This window comes from Microtus ochrogaster, chromosome 6 (assembly GCF_000317375.1).
Source record: "Microtus ochrogaster isolate Prairie Vole_2 chromosome 6, MicOch1.0, whole genome shotgun sequence".
Classification (NCBI taxonomy): domain Eukaryota; kingdom Metazoa; phylum Chordata; class Mammalia; order Rodentia; family Cricetidae; genus Microtus; species Microtus ochrogaster.
This window is the reverse complement of record NC_022013.1, coordinates 75472105-75495340: the sequence shown is the minus strand read 5'-3', so window position 1 is coordinate 75495340 and position 23236 is coordinate 75472105. Positions and strand designations below refer to the sequence as shown.

At 44.8% G+C, this 23236-nt stretch overlaps 1 protein-coding gene across 1 annotated transcript in view; it reads left to right on the top strand.

Moving 5' to 3' along the window:
- Positions 1 to 14676: 14676 nt before the first annotated feature.
- Positions 14677 to 23236, top strand: part of Kcnk2 (potassium two pore domain channel subfamily K member 2) — a 189412-nt gene continuing 180852 nt past the window's right edge. Inside the window, exon 1 of the mRNA XM_026779815.1 lies at positions 14677 to 15015. Coding sequence (XP_026635616.1) covers positions 14982 to 15015 — 34 coding nt within the window. The 5' untranslated portion in view covers positions 14677 to 14981. The remainder of the gene's footprint in view (positions 15016 to 23236) is intronic.

The window sequence follows — 23236 nt, the reverse complement described above, 5'->3', positions numbered from 1 at the left end:
CCCCTCCCTCTCCAGTCCAAAGAGCAGTCAGGGTTCCCTGCCCTGGGGGAAGACCAAGGTCCTTTCCCCTCCATCCAGGTCTAGGAAGGTGAACATCCAAACAGGCTAGGCTCCCACATACCAGTACATGCAGTAGGATCAAAACCCAGTGCCATTGTCCTTGACTTCTCATCAGCCCTCATTGTCTGCCATGTTTAGAGAGACCGGTTTTATCCCATGCTTTTTCAGTCCCAGTCCAGCTGGCCTTGTTGAGCTCCCAATAGATCAGCCCCACTGTCTCAGTGGGTGGGTGCACCCCTCGTGGTCCTGACTTCTTTGCTCATGTTCTTCTTCCTTCTGCTCCTCATTTGGACCTTGGGAGCTCAGTCTGGTGCTCCAATGTGGGTCTCTGTCTCTAACTCCATCCATCACCAGATGAAGGTTCTATGGTGATATGCAAGATATTCATCAGTATGGCTATAGGATAGGGTTATTTCAGGTTCCCTCTCCTCAGCTGCCCAAGGAACTAACTGGAGACATCTCCCTGGACACCCTAACATGGCTCCCTTATTTAAGATATGTACTTCCCTGCTCTCATATCAGCGGTAAAAAACAATGACATCTTGAATTTTGCATGCAAATGGATGGAAATAGAAAAGAGTATCCTGAGTGAGGTAAGCCAGACCCCAAAAAATGAACATGGGATTGGTTTCTAGCCATAAAGGAAATTGAGCCTATAATTTGTTTACCTAGAGAAGCTAAATAAGAAGGTGAACCCAAAGAAAAACATATAGTTATCTTCCTGGATATTGGAAGTAGACAAGATTGCCGGGCAAAAATTAGGAACTTGGGGGTGGGGTGGGATGGGGGTAAGGGGAAATGGGGAGAGGAAAGTGAGAAGGGGAGGATGGGAATGGGGGGAGTTTGGGGGAATGGGATGGTTGGGATGGAGGAAAGGTGGATATGAGAGCAGGGAAGTAGATACCAATGTCCCGCTCTGCATCTCTATACGTTCCCTCTCAGACTCCCTCCTTCATAGCCTCAGTCAGTGCCGCCATCCTTTGAGTGCTCGTGCCTCAAACACTGAAGTGTCTTCGGACGACTTTTCTCTCAGGAGCTCAGACGACAGCAAATCCCGTTGGCTCTCTGAATTTCACCACCTCTGCTACCTCATCCCAACTCCTCAGGATATGTGGCCCAAAAACATGGCAGCCTCCGCACTGGCCTTGCTTCTTCTGGTCCCATAGTAGATGACTCTCAGCACAGCACTGGTCGGGGCTCACCACCCCGCTCAGATCCTTCCTGTGAGCTCTCCCGTAAGCTGGTATGAAACCCTCACCTCAATTTTCAGTCCTTTCGAATCTGTTGCCGTTTCCCACTTATCTCCTGAGCACACTGTTCCTGCCACACTGCTTTCTCAAGTACCCCTGTTCTTGCCACACTGCTTTGTCAGGTACCCTAGGCAACACTGCACTTCCGGTCCATTGCATGCGACTTTGGTCTGGACTCAGTCATCTCCGGGTGTAACATTGTGTTCTTCCCACATCACTCCTCAAAAGTCCCAGTCCAGTGGTCATGCAGCTAACCTTAGAGCTCCTATTTTCCCTCGCTTTTCACCCCAGCATCATGCCTCACGGGGTCTCTTCTGTGTTGTTTACCATCTCTCTTCTACACTCAAAGACAAAGCCGTGAAAGTATAAGTAATTCATACCCCTGTTCTCCTCTGGTGTCCGCAGCAGTGCGTGGCCCATGCAAAACAATTCCTATGTATTTGTTACAAATGAGTAAAAATGAGGGCTCTTACTATTTAAGCCTATGTGTTACACTCACCTACAGGTCTAAGGGAAAATCTAACACCCTTGTGCTTTCAAGAGAAAGGAATGCATGTGTTTTTGTAGTAACTTTGTCAGTACTGATCCTCTTCCCCTTGACTCTTAATTTACTCAAGGGTTGGAGCTGGATCTATTTTGCTCTCAAATTTCCAGGGTCAGAATGCGATGAAGGAAGCGAATCATTCGCTTTGTACAAAATTTAATCCAGCTTGATAGGAGGAGGCTAAGGAAACCCAAAGAACTAGTCACTGAGGTTCTGAATGTATTTTAGTGAAACACTTTGCCAAATCAAAATGAGTGAAATATCCGTGAGCAGCACACCCGAATTTCGGGCCGTGAGAGGACACGCGGTGCTGATTACTTTCCTTTAATTCGCGGTGCAGCTCCACTTAGTGCGAGGTGCATTTCCCGATACCTCGGAACCCTTGGTGGAAACACACTGCCTGAGTGAAATGATGAATGAAGGCCGGTAGAGGAGGGATGGAAAGGGGAGCCGAGACTTGCTGTGGTCAGCCACCGGTGGAGATACTTATACACGTGGCCTTTAGCTGGAGCCCTCCCAACTTTGGGAATAGTTATCCAGTCCGCTGCACCTTTGTAGAAACTGAGGTCTGGAGGAGTAGGCAGCCTGCACGGTGAGTTCCTACCGCAGCCTGTGACAACGCTGGGCTCCACACAGCTTCGTGGGATCTTCAGTCGGTGGAAAGCCTGAATGGTCTGCAATACACCAGGAGATGGTCCAGGATAAAGGAATCTCAGCAAATTCCTTTTACTTTTATAGAGCAAGTTCACGTGGACACCAAAATAAATCATGAAAACACAGGAAAAACAGAGCCCACAGATGCCCTGATCTGAACACTGGGCTGGAGAAACAAATGTGGAATTACTTTATGAAGCGTGCTGAACACATGGAACAAGTTACAAGGCCGGGGTATGGCTTTTTTTAATGGCACCACTGGCTTCAGGACCCAGAGTATGGGAGAAAAGAAATGAAAATTAAGGCAAGGAATTACCCTATGTTCTCTATAACAGAGTTTATTCTTTTTTCAAAAACCACCATAAACCGTGGATCCTCTTTTCCAGTGAGGACATGTGTATGGCCTCCTCCCAGGAACACAATCAGTTCAGGCAGTGTGGCCCCGAGCGGTGATTGGCTTGTTAGAGAATGCAGTGGAGATTACTTGAAAGTCTATTCATTGCAAAGGGCAATGACCTTAGCCACATTCAGTTGGAATCTGTGTGATGCTCTATGTTGACCTTCCACTGAACGCTCACCATTCAGGATATATAAATGTGTAGAGATTTTCTTGGAGTCTTAACTTGGTAACCGATGTGACCTCTATGCCCTGTACAGGGGCATGTTCTCTAGAATCTACTGCACCTCACAAATGTTGGCGTCTTTTGAAAGCTAAGGGCGAGGAGGCTTTCCTAATTACACTCTTTATTTTGAAACAGACGGCAAAAATGCTTGGATGGTGATCTCGGTTAAATTTCAGATCCTCTGCAAAGAAACCGTGTAGGGTAAGGTCCTTGGCACAAAGAGCCACCATCTTCATCGGATCAACTGTACCTGCTTGCAAGAGCCCATTGTGATTGGAATTGTGGACTGTTGATGTTTTGCCTTAGGAGGGTGTGGGGAAGGTATTTCCAGATGCTTCTCCACTCATGCAATTTCCCCTAAATTGTAGGTGGCCTTGTTGGAGTCTCGGGAGGGATCTGTAGGCTGTGGAGGTTAGTTGGGAAGGATGTGGGGCAGCTGTGATTCCTGCTGGGTGAAACTTCCCTGTGTGATTCTTCAGTGTCACCCATGCTCCCGTAGGCAACCTCTTATCTGTAGTCTGTAAATGCAATAGATTCGTTGTTTCCCAAGGCCGAACTTTGGTGCAATCATGTTTGGTTTGAAGGGGTAGATGTCTCCCAAGGGATGAATCGTCGCAACACCTGGCTTAGGTGGCAGGATACAGCAAAGCCAGAGATGAGTTTGGGGTAGCAATGCTATCGATCTGATGTGAGTGATGGGTCAGGCCAATGAAGACATGCTGAGTGACAGAGACTATGGAGGGGACCACCAGGTATGTATGCCAGAAGCCATGTAGGAGACCTAGTCACTAGGCAATCAGGATTGTGTTAACTAGAGGGTTGGAAAACAGTTTATTCAGTGGGAACCTTGGGATGGGGTGGAGCTTTAGGGCTTTGATGAGCCCCGTTATTCCAGTTGCTGTGGAGGAGGGAGCTCCTGTGGGGTGGAGACCCCAACAGCTATTTCCCTAATATGGTAGCCAGGGTACCTGCAGGTCAGGACTATGCACTACAGTGCTAGCCAAGGCTCCACCCATCCCAGCGGTCAGGCATACAAGGCATTCCACTGAGTCTTCCTGCTGTAGAATGCTGCCATCTTTATCAGAACTGTGACTCTCCGTAGAGACCCTCAAGGTTAGCTTTGTTGACCATTGGTGTTCCCTCATAGACTAATGCGCTGGGGATGGTTGTTGGGTCTGTTGTGTTGTTGGACCTTCACCTGGGATTATAGCTGCTTCTGCTGGCTATTTGGGTGCAGTTCTTCCCTAATTTCGTACGCTTCTGGTCTGAGTGCTAGGGTTTTGAGGTTGGGGATTTACTGATAGGGCCTCCATCTTTGTGGCTATAGTGGAACCATCATCCATCCCAGGTGAAGACTTTCAAGTGTGGTCTACTTCTTCCAGAAAGGATCCTCCCTTTAAAGTTTCCAGAACATTCTAAAACAAAGCCACCAGCTGGGAACCAAAGATTCAGAACAGAAACCTGCCAGGACAGTTCACATTCAGACCTTGGTGTTTCTCTTTTATGTGTGCACAGACTCTGAGCCCCTGTGAAGTCCCCAAGGAGACAGACCCTCCAAGTCATTACATGTACAGGGCGTGGAAGTGCCTAATGACTACCATAGTTTTATCCTGTGTGTTCTTGAGAACTGGAAACTTGATTCTTATTAATTTTTAAAGCATGTATGAAATGATCCCGCCCTAAGTTCCTGAATTCCCCAGTGGAAATGAAGGAGACATTCTGAAGCAGCCATTTCAAAGGAACAGCGAAGGCCCAAGGTTCTGGCTTTCAGTAGAAGGAGTAAGCCAATTTGATCTATCTCACTTCAGGAGTATAAACGTCGAGAAATCCTGGGAGCAACTGTCTTTGATTTTTCTTCAGTTAAGCACAGGTCTGTGGGAAACCCTAATTAATGCATACTCCTGACTCTGACAGAACATGAGTGAATTATAGTCTAACACACAGGCAAGAGGGCTGAGGCCTATGTAGAAAAACCCACAGAAGAACTCTGCCGTGAACCATGTATGTGACTGGGTAGGGCATGACATATTTCCGGGCCTTCACATATCTGTCTCCCACCCCCTTTTGATTCTTTTCGTTCATACATGTAAGAAGAAGTTAATTATATTTTGTATATCTCATCCACTCATTCACTGAACGTCATTGGGAGTGATCATGTACATAAAGAGAGGATCTTATCAGACAGACAGCTGACTCTGACTGCCCTGCCATACACTCGAGTTTATAGTCCTAGTGGGGAGAGGCACACATCAAGCCCAATCATTAAATTAAAAGAAAATGTATAAATACAATAACTTCAGAGGGGCGGGATGCTATGAGCCTTACAAACAGTTAAAGACGGGCTCGGGCACTTCACTCTAGTATTATATTTCATGAAAAGGACAGTGTAGAAAAGTGGTTTATAATCACATTCCTTTCACTCAGAAATGGTCCTAGAAGGTCTTACAGGAAAAACAGAAACCAAAGCTTTCATGCTCTTATTGCTGGACAGGGAGAGAAACGATGTAGCCATTTGTACGAGAACTTCTCATAGGTGGAAATCGAGTGTTCGGAAAGCCAGGTTTCCAAGGCTGAGAAGTGCATGGAAATCCTCTGAGAAGATGCTCATTTGTCGCGGGAAGGCGACACATTTAGAGAACAAGACGGGGAGTGGTTGAGGTGCCACATGGTGTGAGCTGTGCCCCCCAATGACCCTTGAAGCTATTGTCTAAACCATCAGCTCTTCGTCTTCCTAATGCTGTGACCCTTTAACACAGGTCCTCATGTTGTGGTGACCCCCAAGCATAAAATCACTTCCTTGCTACTTCAAAATTGTAATTTTGCTACAGTTATGAATGGTAATGCAGATATCTGATATGCAGGGTATCTGAAATGTGAGCCCCGAAGAGGTAGAGACCCATAGGTTAGGACCCACTGACCTAAATCAAGTGTGTGTGTGTGTGTGTGTGTGTGTGTGTGTGTGTGTGTTGGGGGGGGTGTTCTCTGGATTTCATAGCTTGACATTGGTCAAGTTCAACAATTCCTATGGAACCCACACATTCAAGCAATATGCTTTTTCAAGAGGAACAACACCAAAAGAACTACCAGCCTGCTTTCGTGGGTGCCAAACTGCTCCCTGGGCCCCTCTGAGGTTTCCAGTCCTCTGTGTCCTCTGTGCACTCCAAGGCAATGGTGTCTTTCCTTACTGCATGTCCCACAGTTGACAAAAGTCTGTGTCTACCAAGTTTACATTTGTGCTTGTAAGGAAGGGGATTGACACGCGGGGTCGCCCATTATAAAATGTGGGTGTGGGGTTAGATTGCACCACAGTCTGTGCCCAAGCAGCCTGTTCTGAGAAGCATTAGGATGCGTTTCATAATTTCCCCAACAAGACCTTGTTGCTCATAGCAACAACCTTGAAAGCACCTGTTCCCTCGTTCTTCATTCTCATTTTCTCTCTCCTGCTCTTTGAAGTCGGCCTCTGACTGACCACCTACATCCAAGCCTCCCGTGTCTCAGGATCTGCTTTGGGGATAAGCCAAAAGATGGGAGATGGTAAAATCCATGTGTTTCGACAGACGCCATATAGGGACAGCTTGCAGCCTTCTCACCCTGTGTTCTCCCGAATGCATGCGGCTGACTGTTCTTGCACTTCAGTTTTGAGGTTCCTCTGAGAATGGGGATTCTTTGGGTCCCCAATATAGAGATAGAGGCAGTGAGGGCTGAGAGTGAGGTGAGCCACGTCCACTACAGCGCCACCTGCAGGATACCATTCGTATCATGCTGCCCCAGAAAGGAAGTGCTTCCATGATCTCCAGCCTTGCAGGACGCCCACTGTGCGCCAGCCTTGTCAGCCACAGGAATACAGGCTGCCCTCCAGCCTCAGCCAGCCTTCCATTCTTGGGCTTCTATCCATCAAATCTGGAAAATGGTTATGCTTGGTTTCCACAGCCTAGGCCCAGAAGGACAAGCTCTCAACAGCCCAGGCAGGAAGGGCAGGCTCTAAGGACACCACAGACACTTCTTAATGGTGGCGTGCCCAAGGCCCAGTCCCCCTGCCTCTTGAAACACAGATGACATTGTCTCAATGTTTCCATTAATAGCTGGGGAGTACAGAAACAAGAATTCAAAAAATTAAAATTAAAGCACAGTAAAAAAGATCAGCCTTGGTCATGCCTGTTAATGCAAGCTTATAACCTCAGTATTCAGAAGATCAAAGCAGGAGGCTTAAGAGTTAAGTGAGCTGGGATCACGTAAGGCAACCATAGCTCCTATACCTTCCCCTCTTTTTTGGTTCTTCAAGACAGTCTTTCTCTTTGTAGCCCTGACTGTCCTGATATTCACTCTGTAGACCAGACTGGTTTCAAACTCAGAGCTCTGCCTGCCTCTGCCTTCCAAGTGCTGGAACTAACAGTGTGCATCACCACCACCAGCTGCAACCATATTTCAAAATCAGCAATGAAACATACATACTTTTGTGGCTCCTCACTCAGTGCTGGACAGTTACATATTACATATTAGATTACACACATGACTCATCTCAAATGTGGGTCCCTGCCATGCCCTCCTGTTCCCAAGTGTGTTGACTCCACGCAGGCAGGGAGTGGATTTGTTGTTGCACTTCATCCATGAGCAGGAAATGGCCATGTGTAAATGGTCTGGTTTTAAAATGATGAAATTTATATAACTAATACTGATTTCAATTTAAACTGAACTACTAGCCTATAAATTAATAGTCCTTTTTGGAGTGTGTGTATGTTTATGTATTTGTTAACATATGTGTTTACTCTTGCCATTTCTTCTTTAAGAACTGAGAAATAAGAACAAAAACCAAATCATCACAAGGTTTGTTTCTAAATAATCCAATGCTAATGAATTATCTTATAATTTCAGGTCATTTAATTCATCTATATATGACCCAAATACATGAATGTAGAGTCTCGTTAACATGGGTGAAGGTCACCCTGTGTCCATGAAAGCTCTGCACTGAGAGGGACAGGATGGCCATCTTTGGGGGATAGCGTTCCCCCAGACACTTCTCAAAGTGTATGTGTAGGGGTGTGTTCTTGGGTGCATGCACAAGTGTGTGCCTGCTTGTGTGAGTGTACACATCACTTTTTGAGACAGGGTCTCTCACTGAACCTGGAGCTCACCCACTGTATGGGCTAGACTGCCTGCATGTCAAGATCCAGAAGTCAACTTTCCCAATGTGGGGATTAGAAGTGCATGCCATCATGCTGGGGTTTTAAAACTAAGGGTTCTGATCAAACTCAGATCCCCATGTGTGCAAGGCAAGGGCTTTATGAATGGAGCTATCTCCTAGTCTCAGACACTTGCCTCTCCTCCTGGCAAGTCTTTCAAAGAATTTTAAAGATGAGGACATAGTGCACAATATTCTAGGTTGCTTTATAAAATGTTCAGACCTGGGCATGATGGGTGCTCATTCTTAGAAGAGAACCGTGGGTTGGAGGTCGTTGAAGGGAGCCAGTGCCGTGGGATGAGTAAGCAAGAAACTTCCACAGTGTTCTCCAGTTACTTCTCCTAAACCTGCTACACCATGGGACCAAATCTTTTTAATCAGTCTCCAGAAGTGCTGATCTGGTGATTGTTAGACTACCCCCACCAAACCATCAGCACTAAAGCTGCTCCAGAGACCTAGCTCCTGGCCCTTCGTTATTTACTGTCCTGTTGGCGCTCGCTAATGCTCGGTGGATTCATTCGGCCCTCATCATTGTGCTCCTCAATTCCTTCTCTGGCCTGGCCTGCAGCTCAGCCTCTGGTATGGGCACCATATTTGGTGTTTTGCTTGCACCATCCTGGGACGTTCCCATTCTTCTAGGGATTTGGCTTCGGTCTGCATGGAGACTGAGAGCTACATCTTCTCTCATAAGTCTCATATTGTGTGAGACTCTGTCCAAGTAGTTTGACAGTGACAGACTTTACTGTGTGTTGCTTGAGGGTGTGTGTGCATGTGTATATGTGTGTTGAGAGGTGGAGGCCAGGGAAGATGCCATGCTCTGATGTGTCCTGCTCTATTGCTCTTTGCCTTGTTCCCTCCAGTCAGGGTTTCTCACTAACTGAACCTGACTAAACTTGGAGCTTGCAAGTTTGGGGCAAGGCTGTGTGGCCAGCATGCCTAAACAGTTCTTTTGTCTTGGCCCACTACAGTGCTGGGAACATGCCTGGGCTTGCCTGTATGAAGACATGCAAATGTAGGAGACCCAAGGGGAAAGCCTTAATTGTCCCAGCTGAGCCTATCTTGGGCCAATATGTAGTCAACAAGCGCCCTATTAAAGAATCTAGCTCAGGTTATCAGTCCCCTACCCAACAAGCTTGAACAATGATTCCGTATTTATCATGCTGGCCCATAGAATAGTGAACAACACAAAATGCCCTCCTCTTACAATTCAGGAAAAATGAAGGAAGAGAAGCAGAAAGATTTCCAGAGCTGAAAGATCAGGATGCCTGTTGCTATATAGTGTCGTTTAGATTTGCCAGGGAAATTGCAGCCATGTAACCTCAAGAGCATGGTTTTCCAGACTAGCCTGACATAATGACCACACAAGTCGGGCCAGTGTGGGATGTGTGAAATTTCACCTAGGTGAAGAACTACAGGCAGTCAGTGGTTGCCAAGGGAGGAGGAATCTGTTTCCCAGGGACAAACTCCCAATTAGTCATCCCTAAGTACATGAATATATGAGCAACAGAAAATGGACTCAGTAAATTGTGTGTGTGTGTGTTATAAATAATAATAGTTAGAGAAGAGGTCATGAATTTGAGAGGGAGGTGGGCAGAATGGAAGGAGTTAGAAGGGGAAGAGGGAGGAGCGGAAATGGTGTAAATACAATATGCGCATGTGAAATTATCAGAACGATTTAAATGAAAATATTCTCTGAGGGAAAATAAAAGAACTGCCCATTGTCTAGGCTGCTGAGGTGGAAGGAAACCATAGTCCTCAATAATGGTGTATAGATCTGGTGACCCCTCTAGTGGAGTTGTGCTTGTGTTTAAGGTATACATTTCAGGGTTGGAGACATAGCTCAGCAGTTAAACACGTTTACTACTGCAGAGGACCCATGCTCAGTTCCCAGCACCAATATGGGTGGCTCACACCACCTGTAATTCCAGTTCCAGGGGACTATACATGGTACCCATATAGGCAAACATTCATACACATAAAATAAATGTAAAAATTTTTTAAAATATATGTTTTTCTTATAGAAGATAGGCAAATAGAAGGATCGTGAGTTGCTACATACATAACGTGCCTTGGGATACATGTGTTGGTGTGATACATCTGTGGATGTGTGGCATATATGCCCATGCGTGCACGTGCATATGCGGGTGTGCTCACCCATCCATGTGCATGCAGAAGCCAGGGGAGGAAGGAAGGTGTCCTGCTCTGCTGTTCTCTCCTTGAGTTTCTGTTCTGCCTGGTTCCCACAGTTGTTAAGTCCCAAAGAAATTACACAGAGAGTCTACATTAACTATAAACTGATTGGCCCATTAGCTCAGGCTTCTTATTAACTCTTATAACTTATATTAGCCCACTATTCTTGTCTGTTAGCCATGTGGCTTGGTACCTTTTTCAATGGGACAGTGACATCTTACTTCTTCTGTGTCTGGGTCAGGACTGCAGAAGGAACTTCCTTCTCCCCAGAATTCTCCTGTTCTCATTGACCCACATATACTTCCTGTCTGGTTTTCCCACCTATACTTCCTGCCTGGCTACTGGCCAATCAGCGTATATTTAAAATATAATTGACAGAATACAGACCATTGTCCCACACCAAGGCGATGTCTCTCACTGAACCTCAGACCCTACAGTCTGAGGCTAGATGAGCTGACCAGTGAGTCCAAGTGCTCCTTCTTCCTCCATCCTCCCTGTCACTCACTGGCAATGGGATTTCAGATAGAGGTGGCTATGTCTGGCTTTTCCATACCGGTGCCGGGGATCTGAACTCAGGTCCTCCTGCTTGTGCTAATCCCCTGAACCATAACCCTAGGCTCTTTCCCATTTTTTTTTAAAAAAAAACTATTTTAAGTTGCCTAGGATAAAAAGATAAAAGGAAGAAGAGAAAAATAAAGAAAATAATTGAAGAGTCGTTTTTAGGTTAGTAGAGGTTGATAAAGGAAATAATTGAAGCATTGTTTGTAGGATAGGTTGATAAAGGAGATAACTGAAGCATCATTTGTAGGATAGGTTGATTTGATTTTAGAGGAAAATAAATACGTGTCACCTAGAAATTGAATGTGTTCTGAGGACACTCAAGCCCAATGTTTGTGTAACAAATGACAGTCTAAGCCCATTTCCACAAAGGCAAGGGGACTGAGCACTGGCATGCTGCAAATATTTCCGACAACCCTTGCATTTACTGCTGCTTTGAGGTCTCAGTGCCGCGCCATGAGTGGAAAGAAGGCATATCTGTGGACCTCAGAATGCTGGCAAGGCCTGGCAAATACTTATCTGAGCCACACGCATTAGGAATCTGGGATGGAAACCCCTAAGAATAGCCAGTCTCACGAAATTTCCAATCTCTCTTGTTTTTGGCAGAACTGAAAATTCCATGGAGATGGCTCATGTCGCAAGACTTCTGTGTGGTGCTGGCCAGCACCAGTGAGGAGAGCGGCCTGGGGAAGGAACGCCAAACCAACGTGGCTGTGTGTTTTCACGCCTCTGTAAAGGTCTGGGTTTGGCTCCAACCAGCAGAGAGCATTTGAGGTTTGTCTTCTGTGCCAGCATTTTCAAATGCCATTCACCTGACTCAAGAGGCTTTGAACACAGCAGAAACCAAGGGGGTGAATAAACTTTGGATATTCTTGATGTTCGGATGTACTTTGAACAAGGCTCCTTGCTGGGAGGCAGAACAGGATACTGCTGGAGCAGGACATTCTCATACACCCCTTGCTGGGGAGCAGAGGGACAATGTCATGTCTTGGTCAGAGATCCGTTAGGTACTAGCAATGTGTGAGATGCTGATGTAGACTGGGCTTGCTTTGTCCCTTTAGATGGTTGAAGAAGTGAAATGAATGGGGACCACTCACCTACTGCAGTCAGTGTATTTTTCTTCTCCAAAACAACCTAGCATTTGATGCTTCTCACGGTTGGGTGTGCTATGCCTGTCCCACCACCCTGGAAGTATTTCCACCTCCTGTATGACAAATTCCAGTGCTCACCCAACCCAGCTCAGACACCAGTCTAAATTTTCCAACTATCACAAGCTGCCTGTGTTCTCAACACATCACCGAGGGCACTACAGAAGCTTGCTGAGTGGGATGGCCTCCCAATACCCTCTGTGACGATGTTTCCCTTTCTGAACCACAGGAACCTTCCACCGATATTATTAGAGTCATCTTTTTGATGATTATTCTTGGTCGTCAACTCGATTACATCTTTAAAACCCAAGCGGCTTGGGACATCTGTGAGGAATTTTTCTTAATTAATTAATTTGAACTGGGAAGACCCACCTTTAACCCAGATCTTTGGAGATGAGAAGATGCACCTTAAATCTGGACAACGTCTTTTGCTGGGAGCCTATATAATATAAAGGACATGGAAGAAGGACGCTTTTGCTCCTTGCCTGCTTGCTCTTGCTCTCAATGGCAAGTTCATTCCTTCACTGGCATTAGAGCCTGTTTCTCTGGGATTCCGGTATACACTGAAGAGAAGATAATACACCCAGCCTCATGGACGGAACAAACTAGTGGATACGTGAACTTTCCACTGATAGGCAGACAGCTATTGTTGGACTGGATGGACCAAGTCTTATCAAATCCCTTCCTCTCTGTCTCTCTCACTCTCTCTCCATCTATCTATCTATCTATCTATCTATCTATCTATCTATCTATCTATCTATCTTATATCTAGACTAATACAGCTCTTATCTCTCAGTCTCATATTTTACAAACCATTTGTTATTCCCAGAGTGACTTTTGTTCCAGAAGCATCTGCCTGTCCTCACTGGCATTCTTTTCACAATGCCATCCTTCTCTCGTGCAAATATAAAAAGCGAGCCCATGGCCATTAGGGGACTGGCCCATGCTTAGGTGCTAATTTAAAGCGACTTCACTTCCTCACTTCAGCCCCGAATGGATCCTCTTAACTGTGGTGTTCCATGACGTGGAAATGCAGGAGCCCTTTCCCATAAAGCTTACGAGACAGCCGCCATCTGATTCTGTTTATTCTTCAGGGTGCCAGTGGCTGTCACCTCCTTCAGATTTTAGCTTAAGAGCACATAAATGAAACAAAGGTCAAGGGTTGCACTCTGGTCCAGTTAGCATGACTGTTTCTTCTATTTCCTTTTCCAGGTCTCTCTACAGAGGCAAATCTCATTCAAATCAGTGTCACTGAGCAAAAGGCGTCCCAAGAGCAGAGTTCAGGCAAGGCTAGCTGAAAGCCCCCCTTTAGCTCTGGCAAAACCAGCTGGGACTTGAGCCTGCTATGGTGCACACACAGGGGCACACAGGAGGGACTTTTTAAAATATGTGCACAAAAGTGAATATATGTCTCTTGTATGATTTCAATAGCATGGATTGTCCCTGTCTGATGGAAAGATCAGGTTACTTCCCGCCAGCATCTAATGCACAGGGCCACATAGGAGTGTTTTGAACACAGATGTTTAAGATCTAGGCTGGAAACTCCACAACATGGATCGCGTTACCTCAGGGTCACCCCACACCTCACGCTCCCTGCTCAGCTGTGTTTTGTTACGGCTTTAACGGAGCAACGACGTGTTTCCACAGTCTCGGGCCGGTATTGGATGACAAGCCGGCTGATTTTGGTGGTTTGAGCAGACCGGTAGGGGGTTATACAAACCAGAGCAGTTTGCCTTCCAACAGTAAGAAAGTATGTTAAGAATTACTGCCGATAGTCAAGGCAGCTCTCTTTCCCTCCTTCACTGTCTCCTTTGCTCCTCACTCTCCTTTCAGCTTCCAATATTTTTTAAAGTTTGTTGTCACTTTTATGGTCTCTGAACGTCCCTCTGCTCTAGTCTAGGAGACTCTAACTTTAATAGCTTTCTTATCTCAGCAAATGCCCCTTGAAACTCGGTTCTTATTTTTCTCTCTTCCCTTTTTTTTTTCTCTATCCCAACCCACTGAAAACAAACCAGGCTATAAAACTGATGATATTCCTAACGTTAAAAAAAAAAAAGATAATCGATGCAATTTAGATAAGATAAAAAAAATAAAGAAGTAAAAGCCTCTATGGAGCCCGGCCAGCGATTCATCTGTTTGTATTAATAGGTTCCAGTCATAGTACACCAGGCACAGGACGTCTGTTTGCCACTGCACTTAGCAAGCACATGAGCGTAAAAATAAACTTTGACAATGTAGATCTCTTTGTCCTTTCAGGAATGGAAAGCATTATGGACTTCAAAGTGTGCGAAGCCCGATTTGAAAATATAGTTTGTGCTTGTGTTTCTGCGGCTATGGGGTGGGACTTGGGGCCGCACAAGGCACATGGATGATTTGTGGGTAAATAGTAGAACAGACACAAGCTAGCGAGAACAAACGATCCCAGCAACTTCGATAAGCCCATTCATAAGGAGGGAGCGTCTGTCTTTTAGGTTCCCTGGAACAACTGGGATATGATTCCTCATTTAATCAGGGTTTTCTTCCTGAACTAAACTGCAAAAACAGAGGACCCGAGGAGCACACTTCACTTGCACAGAGCAGCGCTTGTTCAGTTTGAGTGTTTTTGGACAGGAAATCGATCTACAGGGTGACATTCACACACACAAAAGAGACAGTATGGGACAATGGCTCGTTAGTTCAAGTGACTCTGTTTTGGACATTACGGACCAGAAACCTTGGAGGAAGAACGGCGTTAAAGATCAAAAGCATGATAACTCCTGATGAAAACATCCCCAAATGATGAACCCACGCGTGAAAAGGAACTTCTACCGTAAGTATCTTTGCTGTGATCGAGCGTCTTGTTTGCCGAGCAGACCTCTGAGCAAGGGTGGGATGCAGGGTCTTCATCTGCAGACTGGTCTATAATTAAACTCTCTGGGTGCCTCCAGCAGAAGGCTCCTTGCTGACATGCCTTCCCTGATCCTGCAAGGCTGGAAGAAGCTGCAGGTTCTAGAGTTCCTTGGATGGCAGGCACACCATGCCAGGCTTTACTGTGACGTGTGTGATTCTGGCAATGCAGAATCCACCAGAGTCTGTCAGTAAGTTACACTAAATCTGTGTGCAGATAGTTTTAAATTCTGTTACTTTGGTTTCACGTGGCTCATCCTGTAATCAAAACATGAATGTCTAGGGATTCATGCAATGCTATCAGGATTTAGAGAGACTCTGAACAATTTCCTGGGTGAATCTTATTTATCTATCTTATCTCCCTGCTGGAAAAGATGTGCAGAATCTGTGAATGGGCAAGGAGAAGGTGTCCCTGCACAGAATAGACTTCTTTGGAACTGACACCTTTACTGTTTCCAAAGTTTATGTCTATAGTGTTCAACAGTCACCTGCAGACTAAGATGTCTCGTGTCTAAGTGTGTTGACATGCTCTTCCAAATGCGGACCAAGCTACGAAAGCCTCACTGCTGCTGTACAGATACTGAATCCGGCAAGTTCCATGCTTAGAGTCTATTCCATACTAGGTTTAGACTTAGTCGACAGTTTTGAATGTTGCATAAAGTCTGCTGCTGAGTTCATTAGAGGATAAACCTCAGTTCACTCTGTAAATTAATTCATGAGTGTGATTGAGTTGTATAAACCAAAGAATTATTTGATAATGGGATTATATTACATTGCCTTTTCCAGTAAGGGGTTTCTTTAAAAGTCAAATTTTGAATTCCCTTCCACTTTGGTTAATCTTCTTATGACTTATTGTTTCTTTGGAAGGGTACCACCCGGGGAACAGCTAGCCTGTAGCATAGCTGAGCCTAACTTGTTTCCAGTCAGTATATAAGCTCCTGATGTCAGGCTGTATGCTGGAACGCTGAACAAGTTAGCCTGTTAGGACCTCCCTTTGTGGCAGGTGAACAGACAGGCTGAGATGCTGGCCATGTCCTCCATTGGACTGATGGTCTTGTAGGTGTGAGCCGTGAATGGATGAAAGGGTCCTCGGAGTCCAGAGTGACAAGAGAAAGTCATCTAGCACAGGAGAGCTGCAAACTCATCCGTGACACTGTCCCCATCTACATACTGCCCAGCAGCACCATTCTGGCAATCGGGTTTCCGCTTTGGCATACTTGGTGGAGATGTGTGTTAAGGTGAACCTGCCCTTCTCTACCACAAGTAGGGAAGAAGAAAGCTGTGCATGTTAGATGTGGCAGTGGGATCCTTGGGGTAGGAACTGGTAAAACATTGTAACTAAGCAACAATGATCAGTAAGGTAAGATACTCTCGGATAATTACATGTAGCTTCAGGGTGAGCTTGAATCATAGCATGTATAGCATCATCTATAAAAACGGCTAAGCTTAAATTATCCCGTTGGCAACTTTCGCCAGGTACCATTACTGGTAGAAATTCTAACTAGAAATTTGGACTAGACTGCCCCTAGCAGTAGCTCGGCAGCTCTTTTAGGGGTCAGTACTTTTTCAGGCTGGAATCATCTGGAATTGTTATCTATACTTCTGGGATCTCAATCAAGAAATGATGCAACAGTTGGGAGTTCTCACACTGGTCCCCGCCTGTGAGGAGAAGAAGAGCCTTAGGCCGAACAGGAAAGAAAAGCGAGAGAGGGGGTGGTGCAGTGACTGTGGGTCTGGAGGATTCCACATGGGAGTCAGGAACACGAGTTCAAAGGCAGGCTCGGCAGTTCAGGGAGAGCCAATCTCATCCACACAATACACAACAGCAATAGAGCTGGGAGTGTCTTCCACTGGAGGAAGGAGCTGTAACCCTGCAGCAGCTCAGCGGCAGGAGGGGCTTATGGGTAGCAGATGAGAGCCTGGTGTTCCTGCAGCATGCTTTGATTTTTCTAGTCAGCAACAGGTCACCAGAGGAGCCATAGGCAGGGTAGCGCCGTGTCTGTTGGATGGGGAAGGATGAGTGTCTGCCGCTGTGGGCGGCGGGGGCTCAGGCATTTTGAGTCAGACAGCTATGTGTTAGAATTCCAGACCTAACATTTTTAAATTTTTGGAAAAGTTGCCTAAATGCCATTTCTAGCTTCTTCTATATAAAACAGGATAATATTCTCTCTTATCCTTGTAAAGGTTGAATTAGATTGTTATGTTGGTTGTCTTAAACAAAGTAAGTGTGTGATAGGATGGTTGAATTTTATAAGCTTCAGGGACCTTTAACTCTTGAGTTCTGATAACCTGACATTTGAGGCTATTTATCCCCCCCCCCAATTTTTTGGTTGAACTAAACACAAGCCATTGGTGCAAGCTGACGAAAAAAAATCTGTTCTCTGAGTACTGCTCAGCTAAGACACACACAAAAAAATGTTAAGCAAAGCTTAAAGAATATAAAAGAATGAGCATCAGGCAGTGTGATGGTTCAAGCCTGTCATTCTTGCTTTTGAGAGATGGAGGTAGGGGACTCATCTTCAGTTCCTAAACATCCCAGACCACAGAGTGATATCTTGCCTCAAAAAACAAGCAAAACAAAACAGAATGAATAAGTCCATTGGGTTGCGTGAGTTAAAAACAACAAACGAAGGGTTTTACGTTGCTTTCCAGGCAAGGGTCAAACCTGTTTGCTTATGGTCCTTGATGCTCATAAAACCATGCACTCAGCTAACTGTTGTTATTAATTTCCCGTTCAATGTTTCCATATAGCCTGTCTACTCATCTTAGAAAACCTGCTGTAGCTGGGTGGTGGCGCACGCCTTTAATCCCAGCACTCAGGGAGGCAGAGGCAGGTGGATCTCTGTGAGCTTGAGGCCAGCCTGGTCTACAGAGTGAGTTTCAGGACAGCCATAGCTACACAGAGAAACTCTGTATTGGAAAAAAGAAAGAAAAAAAAGAAAGAAAGAAGGAAGGAAGGTAGGAAAGAAAGAGAGAGAGAGAGAGAGAGAGAGAGAGAGAGAGAGAGAGAGAGAAAGAACAAGCCCGTTGTAGCTGGTGGTATAGACAGCTGCAGCAGAAATGACCTTCTGTAAACTCAAGGACTAAAAATGTCTCCCATGGCATCTTTCCACAGGACTTGCAAAAAGCAAAAAGAATTCTGTGGGTAACGCATTTTGATGATTTAATTTATCGTGTCTACTGTTCCAAGCACACGTGCAAAGCACTTGGGCAGAACCAGGGTTCTTGCACACTGTTGCTTAGGCTCCCACATCCTGGATAGGAAATAATCCAGTGGTTAGAATTTTCAATTGGCAAAAATCACTGGCATTAAAAAAAAAATGATCTCACATCTGTGCAGTATCATTTTTTTTCCCACAAATCTCCACACTCATGAGCTTGTTTTTTTCGTATCCCTGTTGTGGAAGTGGAGGCTACACTTCACCTTTTGCATGGGTATACAAACACAGACGTGAATCAAACTTGCTGAAGCAGATGGCTGGGTAGGAAGCAGTGAAACGCAGCACACTGTGGGTTTCATTTAATGCTCTGTGATCGTCTCTGGGTTTTACCCAGAAGTATTTGATTTATCTCCTGCTCTCACATGTCAATAGCAGTCTTACTCTTGATTGCTAATTAACACTAACTTTGTGTGACACCGTCCACAGAGGACACACCCCTTTATGCATGAACACAATACGGTGTAAGTGGCTTCAGCTCAAGGGAACTGTGCAGAAATTGTCGAAATGTCTAAGTTCTTGGCCCTCTTTACATGAGGAGGCAGAGAGTGTCCTGTAGCACTTTATTAATAGGTCTTAATAGTAAAAACCAGGAGTCAGATATTGGGGAAAATGCTGAGAGAGCAGAGAGACAAAGGAGCAAAACCACGACCCCCTTACCTCTCCACTTCCGGGTCCCAAAGAGACTGAGTTCCTGTTTCCTCCGCCTTATCACTTCCTGTCTGTGTGTACAGACCTCCTCCAGACCTCTATGGTTGGCTATTGGCTAGCTCCACCCTCTGATCTCCAGGCAAGCTTTATTTGTACAAACAAGATAGCACGCCTTTAATTCTCGGGAGGCAGAGGCAGGGCAGATCTCTGTGAGTTCGAGGCCAGCCTGGTCTACAAGAGCTTGTTCCTGGACAGGAACCAAAAAGCTACGGAGAAACCCTGTCTCAAAAAGTCAAAAAGTCAAAAAAAAAGATAGCGCTACAGCCCATTTTTTTTTTCCGTTTCTTGTTTTGTAATTCCTGCTGTGGTCGCTGTCCTCCAAGCGAAACAGCTGCTGTCATTAGTGACTGCTCACAAGAACCCCGAATATCAGGTTTCCTATGAGACAATAGGGAGTGTCACTGGACCCTCACTTGAGATTCCATTTCTCCTCCTAGCCATTTGTATGCAATCCTGCCCATTACAGGTGAGTTCAAGGGAGGCGCTAGACTCTCTATTAGGCTGGAGAAGGTTGAGGCCCCATCAATGCAGCTATGGGCAAGCCATCATCCATGTTAGGTGAAGGCTTTCCATCCAGTGCAGCTGCTTCGGGGTCATCCATGCTCCTTTAGGCAACCCCTCTTCTGTGATCTATAAATCAGTTAGTGATTGGTTCCTGAGGTCAGACTTGGGTAGTGTTGTATTGTCATTTGCTGTCTGTACAGAGAAGAGGGTAGACATTCCGTGCTACTCTCCAGGGAAGGAATTCTTGCAATGAGGACCTGGATGTGTTTTCGGCGGTGTTTCGGCTGTGTTTCTCGAGGGTGTTAGGGCATGGAGTGGGACAACTATGGAGCAAGCACACTTCTGTGACTCTCTTAAAGTAGGCAGTGATAACAACAGCTGGCGCTCTGCCCCACCGCGCCTCAGAGCCCCAAAAGCTGCCTCTGACAGGCATAGATTTGAAGGCTCATAGCATAGACTTTCTGATAATTACAGCCTAGCAACTGCTTGTCTTCCTTGCATAGGCTGAGGGAACTGTAGTTTATAGGCACAAGGGAAAAATAGAAAACGGTAAGACCTTGGGACTGGATATCTCATGCCGGCTAACAGCTGGTGATTATGAAAAGTCAGGTGTTGATTTTGTGTCAGTCACACTGTCTATGCCACAGGCATGTGTGTATGTGTGTATATATGTATATGTATGTGTATATCTGTGTATGTGTGTATGTATCTGTGTGTATGTATGTGTGTGTTGACTGAAGTTTCTGTCCCATCTGATCCTGCAGTCTTTCAGTCCCAAAGAAATCACATAGATTTCTACATTACTTATAAACTGATTGGCCCATTAGCTCAGGCTTCTTATTAACTCTTATAATTTACATTAGCCCACAATACTTGTCTGTGTTAGCCACGTGGCTTGGTACCTTTTTCGGCAAGGCAGTCACACCTTGCTTGCGCTGTGTCTGGCTTTCTCTGTGTGTGTATGATGACTGTGGTCTGAAACTTTCCTCTTTTCAGAATTCTCGCTGCCCCACCTTTACCTCCTGCCTTGTTGCTCTGCCTATACTTCCTGCCTGGCTACTGACCAATCAGTGTTTATTTAAAATACAAGTGACAGGGTACAGACCATTGTCCCACAGCATGTGTGTGTATGTGTGTATGTGTATACGTGTATATGTGTCTGTGTATGCATGTATGTGTGTGTATATGTGTGTGTATGTATGTGTTTGTGTGTATGCATGTGTGTATATGTGTGCATTACTCAGCCACTTAAAAACACCACTCATGTCAGAATAGCTAGGGGATAAAATACCCCTGCCTCCCAAAACAAGCAATGACAAGGGCATGACTCATTGTCTTGCATACTCATTTGTCTAAAAATATTTTTTTCTGGAAATGCCTATTTAAATATTTACCCATTCAAAAAATACCTGGACATCTGTCGAGTCTTTTTTGGTGGTTTTGAGAGTTCTTATAATGTTAAGAATGTAAATAACCCCTCTAGATCAGTGGTGCACAGATAGTTGTTATTGGTTGCCCTATGCTCTTAACCATCTATCATAGAAAAATTATCGTTTTGGTGAAGTACAGTTGATATTATTTTATCTCTTTGTGGGTCATGTCATTAGTGTATTATTCAAATTGTTTTCCCAATGCAAAGTTATAAAAGTTTTTATTGGTGTTCATAGAATACTTGTAATTGTAGACTGAAGATTCTGTCCTGTCTGGCCTGGTCCCATAGCCATTCAGTCCCAAAGAAACAACACAGAGGCTTATTTTAATTATAAACTGTTTGGCCTATTAGCTCAGGCTTATTATTAACTAGCTCTTACAACTTGAATTAACCCATAATTCTTGTCTATGTTTAGCCATGTGGCTTGGGCCTTTTATCAGTGAGGCGGTCTATAGGAAATGAGAGGCTGTGGTTGAGAGCTGTTTCCTCCTGTTTTAGAATCCTCTCTAGTTCTGGGAATAAAGGTGTGCACCATCATGATTAAAGGCATGCACCGCCTGGTTTCTCTGCCAAAGTAGTGCGGCTCTGCAAGGCAGATCAGGGGGCCTGTCTTACTCTCAGCTCTTCAGGAAAGCTTTATTTATTAAAACACAATTGAAATACCACTACATGTAATTTAAATTTTATATTTTACATTTAGGTCCATGAACTACTTTGAGCTAATTTTTTTCAGTACAGATAAACTATTGATAAAAATTTATGCTCTCTCTCTCTCTTTCTCTCTCTCTCTCTCTCTCTCTCTCTCTCTCTCTCTCTCACACACACACACACACACACACACACGCACACACATTCATCCACAGAATTTCCTTTGCAGTAAACATTATTTGCCATCCTTTTGAGAGTTATTCCTAGGCTACTGTGTCCTATTAGCTCTGTGTATAATTTCTGTGATACCATATTCTCTTGCTTAATTAAGCTTTAGAGTTAGTTATGGGGTCATATATTGTCATATATTGTGGGTCCTCTATTCTTTTCAGAACTAGTTTCCAAGTTATTTGTCATTCCAAATAATGGCATATTTCCTCTTTATGCATGTGTTTACATGTTTGCAGTGCATGCGTGTGCACGCATGTTTTGCATATATATGAGTGGACACCATTGTTGATGTTGGGAGTCATCCTCTGTTGCCCTTCTGCCTCATGCACTGAGGCAGCATCTCTCAATCAAACCCAGAACTTGCTGAGATGGCTAGTCTTGCTAGCCAACTTGCTCTGGAGATTCCAACTCCATCATAGGAGGCTGGGGTTACAGGCAGCTGCTAGGCCCTCCTGGTGTTGAGTGGCTTTGGGATCTGAACTCTCTCATTCTCTCTCATGCTTGTGTTGTAAATCCTTTGACCACTGAGCTGTCGCCACAGCCGTTCCACATGGAAGCTTCCAAATCGACTTATGTTATTTACACATACCCCATGGGGTGTAAGAGTTAGTTGACTCACATGAGTCTAGGGAGAAATGACATCTTAACAATGTCAAGCCTTCCCCTTTGCACGGTCCGCTCTTCTGTCATCGGCATTTTATGGTTCCCTCCTACAAATTCTGCACATTTAACTTGTTAGATTCACACCCGAACATGTAGCCTTTCAGAGCTATTGTAAATGGCTTCCTAAAGCTTCCACCTGCAATGACCATTGCTAACACGCAAATGTGTTGGCTTGATCTTTATACACTGGTTGGCATGGCTCTAATGACCTTCTCTATTTCTTAATTCCTGGGAGCTTCTTTTGAGAAGCGATTTTGGTTATTTTTAGTATAGAACATGTCACTTCACAGAGTGACATTTCTGTCTCTTCTTTCCCAGGGTGCAGCTGCCGTGTTTTCACTTACCCTGTGGCACTGGTGAGAGATTTCAGGATCATGTGGAATAGGAACCTGGTGAATAAACAGCCTCACTTAGCAAGAATAGAGCTCTAATCTTCCTGTTAATCACGATGCTAGTCAGAGATTTGTGTAAACATCCTCTAACAGATTAAAAGATCCTGGTCAAGTCCTGAGTTTGCAAAGAGATTTATTATAGATATTATTATTTATTATATCTTATTTTTCTCCAGTACTATATGTCTACATGATATATTTTGTATCCTATATTTTGTTAATCTGGTCAGGTATATCAATTGAACTTTGAATCTTTAACTAGTCTGTGTTTAGTATTAACTCCAGATGGCTATGAAGCACATTTATATTTTATATGTTTTTTTATTTCATGCTTTACAGAAAGTG